The 17101-nt window shown below is 42.7% G+C and overlaps 1 protein-coding gene across 1 annotated transcript in view; it reads left to right on the top strand.

Moving 5' to 3' along the window:
- Positions 1-8244: 8244 nt before the first annotated feature.
- Positions 8245-17101, top strand: part of LOC109855381 (disintegrin and metalloproteinase domain-containing protein 10) — a 39635-nt gene continuing 30778 nt past the window's right edge. Inside the window, exons 1-2 of the mRNA XM_020429586.1 lie at positions 8245-8401; positions 10570-10717. Coding sequence (XP_020285175.1) covers positions 8248-8401; positions 10570-10717 — 302 coding nt within the window. The 5' untranslated portion in view covers positions 8245-8247. The remainder of the gene's footprint in view (positions 8402-10569; positions 10718-17101) is intronic.

Genomic DNA, 17101 nt, shown 5'->3' with positions numbered 1-17101 from the left:
AATATTGAGAAAAGATTTTAGAAAAAGATGTTTTTAGAAAATTATCTAGAAAACATTTTTAGAGAGGAGTATCTAAAAAACATATCAGAAATAAGTTTTTACGATGAAAAATAATAACATATTGCAAAGTTCAAAGAGTTTCTTTACGCCTTCTGCACATCAATCAGACAATGTTACTTATCGGTGCGACATTTCTAGCGTCATATCTTTTTTATTTTCAGAGTTTTTTTTTTCAAGTTTAAAGTAAAACTCTTTATTTGACGGACTAAATTTCTCGTTAATTGCAATTAATTCGATCAGATCGAACGACGAAGAAAGGCAGCTCGTGTCCCGAAAAGAATAGCTGAACGGAACAATGATCCCATTTAATCGTTCGTCCTCCCAACCAACTCCCACCGGTAGATTAAAATTTATTTCGAACGTGCCATGTGTGTATACGTGCCGCATACATACTATTGATTAACACATCGCCTTTGATTCTCGTTAAAAAGACCACGCCATCAATCTCGCACCTTTTATGAGGCCGACGATTACATGCACACACACACACACACACACACACACACACACACACACACACACACACACACACTCTCTCTCTCTCTCTTCCTCTTTTTTCTCACCACCACCGGATCTACCCCAAAAACGAATCAATTTTTTTGCATCTCCCGAAATGACTCGACTTTCTCGTTTCGCATTACGCAATATGACGTGAAGGAAAATACGAGAGAAATCAAACGAGAAATAGAGCAATTCTTTTCGGAGTGCTGTCGCGAATTAATCGGGATAACTTTATTTCGCGAGCGAAAATAATCGGAAGATTGCAAAATGTTTGTGCAAGTTTCAAGTTTCTAGCAGATAGATACTCATAGCGAGAACCGGTTAATACACGTGCGTCAGTTGAGTTTTTCGAAGCGTCAAATATATCGTTAATAACTTTCGAAATTAGATGTTTGCGCAGACGAAGTTTAACTAACAAACCGACTGTTTTTACGTTGCTATTAATTCACATCAAACTCTTCGAATTCCAATCATTAGATAAACACATAACGAATTTACAAACTACGTAACGTACATACGTAACGTACATTCAAAATCTCGCCAATCAATCCGGAAGGGAGCTATCAAAACTATAAACCGTAAATTATCTCCAGTAAACAAACAGCATGTAATCCTGGTACTCAATATGGGGGAGCTTCGTCGTCCGATAGTTATACTAACCGTTAGCGTTGCTCTCGGGATTTAACGCAATCGTTAAAAGCGAGTGTACGCAGCAGCCCGTGGAAACTAATTGGATATCGCGGGCTCGTCCTTTGCGCGCAGCATACCGTTTCCATAATTAAATTGCTCGCGGCCTCGGCGCCGCCGCATGTCGATAATCAAACTAATCCACGACGCAACATTCCCGGGGTAATGGTTTCGCGCGCCGTCGAGGACCTTACGGCGGGGAAAGGGAGAATTTCGCACCCTCTTAAACCGCTTTCCTCTCTCTCTCTCTCTCTCTCCTCTCTCTCTTTTGTGTCGCCTTCGTTCGTCGTCTCGCGCGCGTCGTCTTCTCCTTTTGTTTCATTGATAGATCGTCCTTCGCGCGCGCGCGCGCGCGAGAAAGCTTTGCGTACTCTCGTCGCGCGTATATATGTACGTGTGTACACGAGCGTAAAACCAATATACCGAACGACAGATACGAAAATAAATAGCGCAAAGGAGACAAAGTAGATGTAGATCTATGAGATGGGGCGAAGAGAATGAGATGGAGAGAGAAAGAGAACAAAGGAAGAAACGAGCGACAAGATATCAGTGCAAAGAACACGAACAAAGCGTAGAAGGCGAGTACGCGAGAAAATTTGGAAGGACAAGACACACGCTCTGCTCTCGTCCTATCCGTGATCTCGATTTTTCTCGAAGAAAAAGAAGCGTGGATGCGCGCGCGAATCTCAGATGTGTTTGCCGGCGGCTTTTATAGGAAATGGACGAAGAGTTAAAGCGCGAGGGTTGAAAATAAACCCGCGGAAGAGAACAACTCGCCAGGAGAGAAAAGAAATACGAGAAAATAAGGAAAAGAGAAAGAAACGATCAGAGAGAAACATTTATATTATATTCTGCACGTATAACTTCCGACAAATATAGATAGATACAATTGAACTACGGGTATACACATGTCTGCGGGGGAAGAAAAGGACAATTCGGAACATTAAAAGATCGGCCTTACATGTAACCGTAAGAGTTTTCGCAACAAATATATATTGCACACATATATATACATGTATATACGCTGCAAGAGGAAAGAAACGAGATATATACGGAAAGGTGAAGAGAGAAAGAGAGTTAATAGACGGGACCCGGAGAGAAAGGTCGCGCGCAGCGTTGTGCACCTCGTGGATTGGCAGGCGAGGGCGCGGGAGGGGGAAACACAGCTGGGTCGAACGCGCGCGATTGGTGGGGGAAGTCGTTGTCCTCGGGAGTCTTCGGTGTGCACGATTCCGCGAGCGTCTCGTCAGTGCGACGCGAAACGCGCTTCTCGTTGGGGAGATCGGTTGGTTACTCGTATACGCGCGCGCGTATGCGTTATCGCGTGCTGTACTATACACGACGACGACGACGTCTTTCTCGGTTTCTCGACAAACGGGTGGTCGGCCGCGCGTCTTCCGCCATCGTCGGACGCCTCGTAGCGCGTGAAAAGAACGTCAACCGGCTTCCTCGCGCACATTTGTGACACGTGTGTGGTGTATCTGTGTGTGTGTGTGTGTGTATGAGCGCGTGTGTTATGTGAGTTGGTTGCGCTTTTACCACCGTACATTGCTTCGTATATGTATACGCTCGATGTTTCGCACACGGGCAAGTACGCGGGCGTCGTTATGCGGCGGTGAGCGCCGATGACAACACGGGGTTGCTTCATCCTCGGGCGGCAGGATCGTGGCGACGAGAACGCCCGTGGCCAGCGGCAGGACTCGTGGAGCACAGCGGCGAGCTGCGCCTCGGTAAGTGTCGGTCGTACGTACGCGTGTACGCATGTGTGAGTATACCAACAGGGCAGGCGCGCACTCTCTGTATCCACAGGCGTGCGCGTATAGGTACGGGGTGGCTCGGTAGTATCGCGTGTACCTCTTCGAACGCGGTTCTCGCGGTGTGTTCTCCTGACGATTCGGAGCCTCACTTTAAAGGGAAGAATGCTATTTGTCGAGATATTCATCTGTCTGTGTACGTATCAAATATTGCTTGTTTAAAGTAACTTTGTATTACACGAAATATACACATTTAAACGTATAATTTATTTCGACACGTGATACGATGTTGAATAATTCGAAAAATAAGATTTCTCGTAATTATATTGATGCTCGCTGTAGCGCTAACTGCCATTTTCATGCGACGCGAATATTTATTATCGCGAACACGCAAATAATGGCGAGTTACCTTGTGTGTGTGTACGCGCGTCTTGCGCGCGAGTTACTTGCTATATGTTTTCGTCACATCCGAATGCTTTTACGTGTCCCTCGGCGTGTGTTCGTATGTTTCGCGCAAAATGAAAGGAATACCACGGCGTGAGTGCGGCGGAGACAGATTTCTCGCGGAGAGTGAGAGATATATGAAGTTTGTCACATATTACACTCCCGAGATCTCGATATCGAGATGAATCGCGAGATGTGTGGCACACGTTTGAAATCGAAGTTTCTTGTGTTCGCGACGTGTGCGAACTGACGCGCGCGTAACGTATACGATTCGGAACAACGAAGTAACGACAAGTAAGCGAGATTTATTTTTTGCAATTGTACTTAAAACACATATTTATTCAAAAATACATATTATTGCGCGTTGCGAAAGAGACAAATAATTTATATTAACCGTTTATTTTTATGGTTTTATTATTATTATTATGATATTATACTTCTCTGTTTTAATTTAAAATACGATGGGGTGCTCAGTGGCGGATTAATGAAGTCTCGCACTCTTCGCACAAACTAAAATAAACGAGATAAATCATTTCCTCAGATAATCGTACGCTTAATTCAAAATTTTAATTACAAGAGAAATTGCAGACTTTCAAAATGTTTTATATTTGAATAAAAATCGCTTTTCTTTTGGTTACCACAGTTCTTAGTGAGAAATAACAGGACTTGGAAATACATGTTATATAAAAAAATACTTTTAAATTCTCGAATAATTTATACAGAGAATCGTCCAGACTTCGGTCTTGATTCTTCGTAATCTCGTTAGCGCCGATTGACCATGTTTACGTTGAAATAATTTCCATAAAAATAATTTACGAAATTTTTTTTAACGGGACTTGCGTTAGAGCGAAAGACAACAAAACTGAACATTCGTCTTTGGAAAGGACATGCTCAAACGTATCAGAACATACTTGTGACAGAGAGATATTGATAATGACTCGTCAAAGCTTTTTGGTGAAGGTTTCGTTTGCAAGTTCGATCGCAAGAAAGAAATGCAGAACTTACTTTGACGTCCATCGTTTTCTATTTCTTCAAAGATGGAAGTGCATTTTACTGCATTTTCCGCCAAAAAGACATCAGAAAACGTCGGTTTTGCAATAGACGTTTTCTGATGTCTTTTACAATATTTTGGTACATACGCGGAGAAAAAGTGCGATTAAAATTATCCTTTAAGTTATTAATTATCATATTCCGATGAATACGTCTCAGACGTACGATAAGATTATTTATATCCATGAATCTAGTAAACATTAAAAAAAATGAAAAACCACGTTTTGAAAAAATTGAATTATATTGCGAGTTAAAATTGCGATTTTGATTAAATGTTGGACGATACACTCGGGAAGATGAAAAGTAACATCACCGGTTTAAACGCTTCCTCGCGCGTTGATTAATACGGAGCGAAGCTTTTGACATTAATTTCGTGCGGTTTCTCGGAGTGTGTAATTTGATAATTTTGATATAACTTTATTTTTCCTCTCGCGCGCGTAATTTGTACGACTTTAGAGAACGGAAAAAAAAGTATCTGATTTCTTGCGCGATGCAATTAGTGTTCCGAAAACAAGTCACGGTGAGTAATCGAATCTTAAAACAATGGAGACTGTGATCATTATTAAAAATAGGTTCGATAAATCGCCGTCGGCGCTTCTTCGTAATTATTTTACATATACGGGCTCTCTTTCTCTCTCTCTGTCTACCTATCTATCTCTCTCTTTCTCCCTCTCGGGACATTACGCAAAACGTGTTTCTCTGGCGCGCACGTTGCGAGGTAACGGTTCAGCGAGGCGCGCTCGACGGAAAATAGTCCGACGAACGGCTCTTACGGCACGTTAATATTCTTTTATACTCTCACCCATCGATCCCGAACGGGTTGAATCCCGGTGATAAGAGCTCTTCCAGCGCTTCGTTCCAATAAAAGAGTCGAGCACGATAAACGAATGCGCTAAAACTGAGAAGGCGTGCAAAAATTTTAACGAGACGCCAAAATTCCACTCTGTAATCAAAGTTTTTTCACTCCCCTCTTTCTCTCTCTGGAATTTCATTTTCTGAAAAAAAGTTTCCGAATTTCTGTGATCAATACTCATTTGTTCCCTAGAAAAAAGAAAAAACCGGTCTGTGCCCACACGAATGAATCATCTGAAGTGAATGCATCGGAGAAACGGGTTTTCTTCGACTCCGAAGCGAGTTCGTTCGGGATTCGTTCTTGATAATGAAAAACCCGCGGGGAGGGAAAAGAAAGAGAGAGAAATCTTTTCTTTTTTTGTGCAAAAATAATTTGTTCGCGCGTATTCTATGCGCGAAGAAGATCGTTTATGATTTGCCGTGATGATCTTTACAATAAACACACACACACGCAACACGTCTTGTAATCCGACATTTCATTTCGCAAAAGTGTTATCGCGTCTTTCTGTCGTTTCTCTCTTTAACGCGGATGTAATCATTTTTGCGGAAACCTCGTGCGCTCGTCGCCCTCGAACTTACTTTCTTCCCCGGGCGACTCCAAGTGATCATCAAATGCGGAGCCGTGTAAATTTACCGCTTTGCTCTCCTCGTGCCGGGGAACCTCGGCGAAATGCTCCGAGTAATGGTTTTCGCCGCGCCAAGTCATTCTTCCGCCTGGCACACGCGGACGAGGCGCGATAAAGCTTCCACCTCGTACGTACATCGCGTCGACATTCCATTTTCGGAATGTAGTGTCTATTTCGCCCGGGGACCGTCTTCTCTCTCTGTATATATATATATACACACACAAGAGAACATTCTGAGAAAGTGTATATCCGGCTGTTGCGCAATGTGTGGCGCTGCGGCACAGAGTACTTCTGCAATTTATTTTGGCAACGAACTTTCGACTTCTCTGAATTATATCGCGACCTACCTACCTAATTGCCATTCGGCGAAAGAAGTGTCGAGAAACGAGGATAATTACGAGAAAAATTAGATTAGATTTATATATATATATTTTTACCGAGTGTATTGGATTTTTAAATAATTTCAGATTCGCTCAATTTTTTTTTTTTTTTGGAAGTAAACTGTTTTGTCGCATTTACGAAGTCTTTAGACTTAGAAAATAAAACACTTCGAGAAATCGGTGTTTGTTGCTCGCGAGCTTAAGCGTGAACATGATTTATTCACGGATTACGCGTTGCGTCATCATGACGAAACGTATTATCACCTCGGTGATGTCGAGCTTACGAGTCCGCGTCTCTCGTGAGGGTTGCGCACTTTTATTTACGAAGCGTGTTACTCGACGTCACCGCATCGCTGTCGGTCGGATATGCTAAAACACCACCGCGGCTAATGTATGTATATTCGTCCATTCTTTCCCGGAGAAACGTCCCGCCCATTATTTCATTTTATTTCTTCGCGAGAAATTCGCAGATATGAGAACGTGAACTTGTTTCTTCTCAATGCTAGAAAAACGCGCAAATCTTTTCTCCCCACGTTGGAATTTTACATTTACGAAAGTATTACGTTTCGCGAGTACGTAGCAAAATCGTTTTTGCCGCAACGCGGATCGCGAAAAAATCAAAAAATAGAAAATAATAGTCTAGTTTATTTTTTTATTTTTTTTTTAACGAATTGTAAGTTTTTCTACTCTAATATTTTAGGATTTATTTCCGAATTTTTTGTTAAGTTTGCTTTTTTCCGAACATACTATTTGCTATTTGAGTCAAACACTTCTTTGTCATCGTCGTGTGTGTAAGAAGGCGAGACTTTGTAATGTCGGGAAATAAAAATGTACAGAGTCTGCTGCGAATTATGTAACCCAAGTTAAAATTTCGTTTTTTCGAGAAAAGAAATAGCAGTTTATGGAGTATTAACGATGAGAAAATCACTCCACCACAGTCGCGCGTTTCATTTACATGTTTTACAACTTTTTTCATGAAAAATGCAAACTGTTTGCGCGCCACAAAACCTCGTGTTATATTTTTACCCAGGTAGTTTTAATCGTCGTTTGTTCATTAATAATATATCTCTCTCCCGTACGGGTGGTAGTATGTGTACCAGATTTTCGCGACTACTAGCAAAATGATGCCGGAGAAACAGGGTTAGGTCATTAAGTAACTTTTCAACAAAGTAACTTTTCAACAAAGTAAAAAAATACCGTGTTGTTAAAAAAAAAAAAAAAAAAATTAGCTCACACTGCTCCGATTCTTTGAATTTTATTAATCTCTTTCCGCGAATTGCAACTTTGCGACTCTTGACGTTCAAGCAATTTTTCGGTGCACATTTTTGTCAACAGAATCGATCGGAGAAGAGCGTCGCTCGGAGAAGGTGGTGGAGAGAAGAGGACGACGTGGAGGAGTCGATCCACTGTCGAAGGTGAGGCGAGGTGGAACCGGCTGAAAAAGAGAAGAAGAAGAGAAACAGGAGAAGGAAGAGAAAAAAGAAAAAAAGAAGCGAAGGTTGAAAGCGAAGAGTAGACAGAACGGCGGGGACGGCGGAGGGGTCGAAAGGTTGAGCGACCTACGACGAAAGAGGAGGTGGCGCGGCAGGAGTGTCGAGCGAGGAAAGGGCACGTGGTGAAGTAGAGAGTAAGAAGAAAGAAAGAGAAACGATCGGCGGCGAAGAAGGACGGAGAAATGATCTTGGTAGGTGACTGGCAAAGTGCTGCGATGGTCGACTCCTCGACGAAAGGCAGATAGCGCCGCCATTAGTCGTTGCTGGGGCACGGAATATCGGGCCCATGCGCGTTGCGGCCCTGGCCGTGGGTGAGGAGGGGGAGGAGGAGGAGGAAGAGGACGAGGAAGAGGAAGAAGGGGCGGCGGAGGGGCACCATCGCGGGGCCCACGGGCCCAGGATGCGCCTCGCGGCTACGACGGTGGAGGGCAAGAGTCGATGGCCCGCTACGACGTGTCCGATTTTCTTTGTGCTGCTGTTCCTGCTGCCCGTCTGGATTCTGACGATCGACGTTGTCGACGCGTCTCCCCTTCATCCCGTGCCGCCGCATAGAGGTGAGTCACGTTTACCTGTCTTTGTTTGGCTCGTTAGAGCAGCGGGCGCGGAATTCGTATATTCTATCTGGGAATATTTTTGAATATAACAAACAAAAATGGAAAAACATCGAAATTGCTCCAATCGTGCTGTGACTTATTTCGTCAGAAAGCAACAAATTAATTCATGTCTCTGTAAACAGAATGTTGAAAATGATGTATATTAAAATTTTATAACGTTTCCTTTCATATCGCGCAAGTCGTCGAATCGAATCTCATAAAGTTCAAGATGAATCCAATAAAATTCGATTTATTCGCACGTACATACTCACTTGAATCTCGAGATATGCGACATATCGAAATTCCGCGTCGTTCGATGTCCCGAACTGAGGGGGTCCCGGCGCGAACAGAGAGAGAGAGAGAGAGAGAGTCTGCCGGCGATGGCCTCATGTCCAATACTCGCTTTTGTCCCACGTGTTCCTTTTGTGTCCCGTCTCCCGATCGCTCGATCGGTAGTATTTACGGAAACAATGGTACGCGACGACCCTAAACGGCGCTCTAATTGCGCGAGCACGTGACGCAAACTCCCGCTTCGCGTCGTTCCATTCACTGTTTTAACTTCGAAAGTTGCTGCCCGAGAATCACATCTACAAAGTCCGCGCTCGTTAAAATAAGTACGTTGCGTAATTTGTAGTCGTTCTGCTTAGATGCATTTAATTCTTTTTTTTTTTTTTTTTTGAACTACGCGCGAGCTTGCGCGAACAAATTGAAGGAATTAATCGAGGCGAACGAAAGACGGCGGGAAAAGAGATCGTAAAAGTGAAAGAAAAAGTGCAAAAAAAGGTGCATCACTGAATTGAACGATAAATAAAATAGAAATGCCGCTTGTGTTGTACGCAATAACCTCTATGTATGAAATGGTCGAAATATCAAATTTGGTACATTGAAATCCAGCGGCTGGATTAAAAGTTAATATGTGTGCATCCTCTCGGCAAAGTGGACGCGAAACAAGTGCACTTCGGACCGACTCGTACTCTCGTCCGAGATCTGAAAACGCGTCCCTGAGGAGCTCTCTCGGACCGAGTGGCCACGGTAAATGCGGATGAGGGGAAAAGGGGGGCATGTGGAAGGAGAGGGTTCGTTTCCTCTGAAAATTCCCTTCCACTCTTAAAATACTAAACGAGTTTCCGCAGCGAGTGCCACATTTCGCAGCGTACACCACGCCATACGCCGAAATAAAATAATAACTTTAATAAAATTTAACTCGCGCAATTGTTTCGCGGAATAATCACAACTGCTCGAGCTCTCTCTCTTGTCGGTCTTTTTTATTATCGAGAGTCAGATTCACATTTCTGTGAAAACAGGTGTAACTCTTTTTTTTTTTTTTTTTTTTAAAAAACTCAGTTATTACACTGCGTATTGGACAAGCGAGCGAAAACGCCTGTCCAATTTGAAGCAAACGTACGTGCAAATATAGAAACTTTGATTTCTCTATCAGCGCCAAACGTCGCGCACGGCGCTATAACTGTCGAAAACAAAAACTTCGAATTTCTGTATAGATGCGATGATTTATATTATTTCCGCGGTTATTGTTTGTAAAAATACGCGAAGAGAGTGAGTGACGAAACGAGACAAATTAAATAATCAGTTTTAATTGAATCTCGGGCATATATAAAGTATGAGAAGAAGAAAAAATATTCGCGTTCAAAATATACACGCTTGTGTATATTTTTTGAATTTTTCAGTTTTTGCTACCGATAAAAAGCGGTCGAGTGAAAATTTAATTCGTTCTCTGTATCGAGTTCCGTAACAATCTCGACAAAACGCGATATTTCTTCACGCCGTGAATCGACTCGAGCGCGAATTAGACGGTCACATTTTTACCGCGCCTCAACGCGAAGCTGTGCGAGACAAGGAAATAACGTTTTTTAACGCTTTGTTCGCCGTTCTTTTGCTCGTTGCCGTTTTTCTCGCTAACCAATGGTTACGCGTTCGCCTGAGAAAAATGTGGAAGAGAAAAAAAATCCGTGCGCTCTTAATCACGCACTTTTACGATGTGACTCATCCTCGCGTGATTCGCAGCTCGCCGCAGTTTGCGCAACGCACGTTCTTCTCTCAGACCCCCCTTCCCCCCATTTAATACAGAGAATAATGTCCGTAATGTTTTTCCTGTTTTTTTCTTTTTTCAGATATCACGCGCGGCTCGTATATCGGGTACTACGAGGCAGCTACCTATGACACCGCGGCCTTGAGACGACATCGCAACCGGATACGTCGCGACGTCACCGACTCCGACGAGCAACCTCCTCTGATTCTGCACCTGAGGACGCTCGACAGGTAAGTGCCGACGACTCCCATAAGCAAACTTCGTCTTCTTTTCTCTCTCTCTTTTTTTCTCTCTCTTTCTTTATCTCTTTCTCTCTCTTTCGGGTTCTTCCTATAACATATATATATATTTCTGTCACGGTGCAGAACGCGGAGGTTCCTTTCTCACCTCTCTCGCGGTATATTCCGAGCAAAGACGCGAGGGATCGATACGGAATCTGACTCTGGACATCCGAGAAGCCTGTTGAAATTTCAGGATAGCTGTTGAACGCTCGGTTCTAGTTTGAAAATCAGAGAGTGCCAAATATTTGCCTTGGAAATTTCGGGCGAACGGGATTTTTGAGATTCCGCCGTATCTCCGTGCAGTAACGTTGAAAAAAAACCACCGGTGCGGTGGACGATATGATTAAGTAAGCCCCCTGTGTGTGGGCGAGCTTTTCTCATAATTTAGCTATCTTTAGCAAATCGCATTTAGAAAGTGCCCGATTATCGCTGTCGCCCACACACACACGCACACAATCGTTTGTAAAACGATTGTGAGCGACTCTCGGTATGTCCTTGTTAGGTCAGCGGTGTCTGAATCCGATTAAATGTAGTGGCTGAGACCAATTCACGTTTGGTATAGTATACACACACACACGTATTCGGGATATGCGTGTGCGCGTCGTGTAATCAGAATTATTTGGAAACGCGATATATACACACTCTCCACACGGGACAAATTTTACCGTGGTCTTATTGACAAAGAAAACTCATTATGTAATTTTCAGAGTTACTAAACGTTCTCGTTTCCATTACATAAGTTGATTTCTATTTCTATTCGAGAATTTTCTCTTTTTTTTTTTTCCGTTAGAGAGAATTACCCGATTGTTCGAATTGTTTCTCTCAGACAACGAAATTTCGTCACTTTACAACCGGAGATTGCAATTAGAGATAAATTTGGCGTTATTCTTCTTTCCCCGACATATCATATAAACTAACGTAACGTTTGGTTATCTCGAGATGAACTTATCGTTCCGAGAGAATCATCGAGTTTCACTCTTACGTTTATTATTAATGTGGGAGACGGGACATCAGAAAGTTGAATTTATGACGGCGCTCCAGTTTAACAACGATACTAACCGTGTGCTCGAGTCCGTGTCTGGTACAGAACACCCGACGGAACCGTTTAAATATTTGAATCGCGCTTTCACCGCTAGTGTATTTATGAACTTAAGAAATGAACGGCTAGATAACACAATGCCCGTCTTTGTTTTGTCTCTTCCGGGATTATTTTACACGATGTATCATTTTTATAGGTTTTTTGTTTCCTGCACTTTTGCTCGTTCGGATTTTCGAAGAAATTCGATTTCTCTCATTGATATCCAATTGTTCGACTAAACACGGTTCAGTCGTTGTTATTCTTATTAAAGTAATAGAGTACCTGTAATATTGTGCATTAATGCGCGCGATACGTGCGCAATGTCAAGCAAATTTCTTAAATGTGCCGCGCGCGAGATAACGTTATGAATATTTAATGGATGATGTGTCCGATGAGAATCGTGCGTGCCGTGTAATCGCACGAGTCGCATTAAACCACCGCATATTCTCTCTCTCTCTCTCTCTCGCCGCTTATCTGAAAATTTTGCCGGAGTGTGCGCGTCCTGCGAGAGACAACGTTAAACATTTGTCGAACTGTATAATGCAGCGGACCGTGACAACCGCGTGTACCATACAGATTGCAAAGTTACAACGAATGGTATAGATAAGTAAACGGAGAGAGAGTGACCCGATAGAACGTCGCGCGAGTCTCGCATTGCCGTCGATGCTCTCCTTCTCTCTTTCTCTCTCTCTCTATCTCTTTCTCACATTTCTATCTCCGTCGGGACAAGAGAAAAGGAAAGGGAAACAAGTTTCCGAGAAAATTTTGCTCGTAATTCATAGACGTTAAGCTAATTAACTGGCGAGTGCCTCTTGATCCGACAGTTTGGAGGATTTGCGGCGCTCCGGAGGGAGAGAGAAAGAGAGAAATCCCTTCGACGAACTCGAGAAATCAGCGGAGCCGAGTTCCCGTGATTTCCGCGCCGGATTTTGGGCGCGCGTAATTACCGCTAATTGCCGCGCCGCGCCGATGACAACGAGGAACAACACGTGCAGCAACGTCACATTGATTGTCTCTCTCTCTCTCTCTCTCTACTTCTCATCCATTTCTCGTTGCCAGAAAAGAATACGATTGCCGTTATTTTCTACAATATCTACGAATGTTTCGTCGCCGTGATACAAACGGATCGCAAGTTCACCGTCGCTGTCGTCGGGCGACAGGAAACATATCTACTTCTCCCGTCCATCTCTTCCTTTTCTCTTTCTGCCTTCCGATTTCAGTCCGCCGATGTAACTACACCGTTCGTCTCTTTATGTAAATCGGTCGAGAATCCACGTCGGGCAATAAAATGTAAAGCAGCAGAGTGTGCCGCACGATTCCGTTCGTTCCACCCCTCGTGGTGTCGTCGTACCAAGCGCGCGCCACACCCTCTTGCCCGCTCACTCTTCTGCCATCGTCTTCTGCGGCGCGCCCGTCGGTGTTTCCACCCCGACACACCTGGTACAAACTGGCAAGATAATAGTTGAGTAGAAGAAAAAGAAGTTCTCTCCTCTCTCCCTCTCTTCCATCCCGATGCGGCACACACGCGCCACTGTGTCCCGGTTTTTCGTCGCGGCCTTGCACACTTTTCTGCCGTAATGTGATTTTCCTTTCTGCTTCCCTGTCTCGCGAGAGCAAAATTTTGTTGGACGCATCGCGCGAAGCCGAGGCTTCATCCGACTGTCTCTCGCGAAAAGCCGGCGACAAAGATGCGATCGGCCTGCTCGTCTCGGGTATATTTTATTATAACACCTTTCCCGCTTCATTGGATTAATTTTCTCCGGAATATACGTAATGGAATATCAAAAATATTATTGGTTTATTGCGTGTAAAATGTATCGGTTTACTTATTCCTCACCGAATATTTTTTCCAATCGCACGAAAACCCTAAAAGATTTATTTTTTCATTTATTTGAAAAACAATTTCGCAACGCGGAGATTTACTCCACGTATATATATATATATAAAAACACACATATATGCGTATACGTTTTAAAATACTCGACTTTGAAACACTTTCGTAGTTTTTATAAAATATTGTTTGGCGTTATATTTTCTCGGAAATTTATTTTTCACTTGTTTGTATCAACTTGTTTGTACAAACAAGTACTATTACTATTATTAGTTCTCTTTTTATATAAGACGCAGAACGGGAAATGACCTTTGCGTGTCATTTTTCCCGCAATTTTCCAGCGTATAGCCCAAGTCTTGCGATAGCGGGCATACGGTTGCGAGCCGGGAATAGATATTGTGTGCGACACCTTCTTCCCCACTTTTCTAGCGCCGCGCGCTCGTTTCTCAGTGGAAGACCTCGTGTGCATGAATAGGCCATGTGCCGCCGCCTCTCTCGGATGTTGCGGATCCAGTTTTCCCGTGCAACGTGGGCACAGGTTCCAACACAGTGCATCCAAGCCGCGACGCATCGTTTCGTCGTGTGGATATGAAGGCGTGCATTATGGTTATATAAAAGCTAAAGAGCGCGTTCTCTCTCTTCTCCTCTATCTCCGGAGAGAGACATGTCGCGTGTACACTCCGTCCGCTTTAATACAATAAAGTCAACTTATATGTTACAAAGCACCGCTACAAAAACGGTGAAAATTTACTTCGGTGCGCGAGTCGTAAAGAGCATGTATATATTGCCCACGCGCGCTCACCTACATATAATCATTATGAAAATAAACGTTTGGTAACGCGTGTTACGAAAAAGTCGCGGTCCCGCGGAAGAGCTGGAAAAAATATTGAAATTATTTTTCCGCTTCTTAGATATATGAACTCGCGGTAGTTGTTTCTCGAAACTGTGTTGAGTAACGTTTTGTATACTGTGATTAATAATTACGTATATCTGCATAGAACGCGGATATCTTGAATAAATATTTATGATAAAGAATGTTTGGCAAATTTATCGTCGAAGTCAATCTGAAGGCTTGAAACAACTGTGAAACAGCCACGGGAAAGTACGCAGTGGTGTAACCGAGTTCTCGCGAAGGAATTTGATGCCGAGTTTTATTCCGAGGAAAATTTAATCTCTTGACGCGCGCGCGCGCGCGCCGCGCCGCAATGATTCTTCACCGCGGCTCGTCTTTTTTTTGTTTCACATTTCAAAGTGCGAACAGCCGAATAAGCTAATGAAAAACAAAATTATTTCCGACGGAAACAAAAAATCCACTTATGTTAATATTCGTACACTGATTATTCAACGAGAGAAAAAATAACACGGGCGAAAAAGAACCGAGCGTGTCCGAGTGCATGTGCACGCGAAATATTTAAAATGCAAATTAAAGCATCTATCTGATATAGACGTTTAAAATGAAATTTTATTTGAATTATTATTATTGACAGTTAAAAAATATTTCGCGTATATTATTATATTTCTCTCGTCGATAGTTTCATTGTTTGATACTAATAAAAAAGAGCTCGTACGATTTGCACAACTTGAAATTATTATTTTTTTAATTTTTTGTTCTTTTATTGCGTTAAAACAAGCGAAAAAACGTTGATGATGTTTTTTAGTTTTGTTTTCCCGAAAATCTGTGAGAGATCGAAAAAAAAAACGCGTTGAATTTCTGTGATTGGAATACTTCGCGTTACGAATTTATGCAACCGAGATTGCGTCTCTTTATAAGCCAGCGTTTTTTTCTAGCGTTAAAAGCGACACTTTTTCGGCATGACGCGATGCGGAGGAGTTACGGTACGAGACACAAGCTTCCCAAGACAAAGTTGACGATTTAATGCGCGCGCGGGTGCAGTCAACGTTGGAGTATGAAAATGATCGTCGCGGAAACAGCGGCGGAGCGCGTTATAAAGAGCCGCGACTAATTGTTACGCTTCCCCTTTCGGGTAATGCGTCCCAACTACGGTCGCATATCTTTATGGTAATCTAGCGTGTTAGCGTCTTTTTGCCGTGGAGATACCTATATACACATATATTCAGTATGTATACATGTATATAATATACTGAAAGTCGTTTCTTCGTGTCGCGGCGTCTTCGTGCTGTGCCGTGATAATAACAAATGCACGCGAAGAATTTACGATCGTTCCGGCGGGTCGCTAAATAAAAGCGCGAACAGTCGTTAGCTGCTAATGCATTAAAAATGCTTCATCCCACATGGATGATTTTCTTCTTTACGTGCGAGAACACAGAGAACCGTGTGTTTATGAAAAATGCGGAGCGAAGTTAATTAACAACGTGACTATAAAAAATATCGTCTCGTCGCGCGCGCGCATTACATCTTGGAAATAACCAATGTGATGTGTGTTCGCATCTCAATTAATCACGCTTCCGCACTATTTTTTCAGGAAAGTATATTCAACAAATGTGCATCGCGCGTCGTTATCTAGCGATATATTTATAACTCGGTTGGTTTCGCTTGACCTTCCATGTCGAATCTCTGCAGCGTCGATCTTCAACGACACAAACCGGAAACGAGAGACATAAATTTGCTCATTGTCGTCGTGAAAGTTCTCTAACATCGGTTTTTATTTAACAACAACAATCTCGACACACATCGCGAGTATTCAATCATACTCGCACAATAAGCAACGATCTCTCGCGACTGATCTTTTCTCGTTTTCGCGTATCAGGCACCTGTCGTGCGCGCTGCAATGGACGTCAAAAAGTGACTATCAGTTTTATGTTACTAATGAGATACTGAGGACTTTTGAAGTAGAATTTCTCCGCGAGAGAATTATATATTATGTCTATTATATACATATATGTGTGTATATACATGCGAGAGCCACGAGAGTCAAATGTCAAGCGAAGTTCCGCGACAAAACTTGGAAAACACGCGATTTTAAGATCGCGGTTTAAATAAAACGACAAACTACGCAAAACGAAAGTGGAACAAAGTTGATGAAAACTTCCATTCGGTATTTTTCTCGCTTTAATAATATTGCACCAGTTTACTCGTTACGTAGGTTTGCTGTTTTAATAATCTTGACTCGTTTCTTGATTAAAAATAAACATATTTTTGATTTATTTAATTTCACAAATGTACGGGAAAGTACGCGCGATACGCGCTCAACGGTGTTTACATTACACACCCGCGACTACGTATTTAAATAGTGAACTGCAGATTTATTACTGTTATAAATAAATAAATAGATAATTACACGTACATAGTACACAAAAGCTATATTTATTCGTGTATGATGTAATATATAAAAGTGCCTGTGAGTTTCAATTTACGTGGTTTAAAGGGTAATAATTGATACCGTTAACGCAGCCTCGCAAAACTAAAATAACAATAATAGTTACGCGCGCCAACATAACACTC

This window comes from Pseudomyrmex gracilis, unplaced genomic scaffold (assembly GCF_002006095.1).
Source record: "Pseudomyrmex gracilis isolate BER0280 unplaced genomic scaffold, ASM200609v1 scaffold_88, whole genome shotgun sequence".
Taxonomy (NCBI): domain Eukaryota; kingdom Metazoa; phylum Arthropoda; class Insecta; order Hymenoptera; family Formicidae; genus Pseudomyrmex; species Pseudomyrmex gracilis.
The sequence above is the reverse complement of the archived record's forward strand: the minus strand, read 5'-3'. Positions and strand labels throughout refer to the sequence as shown.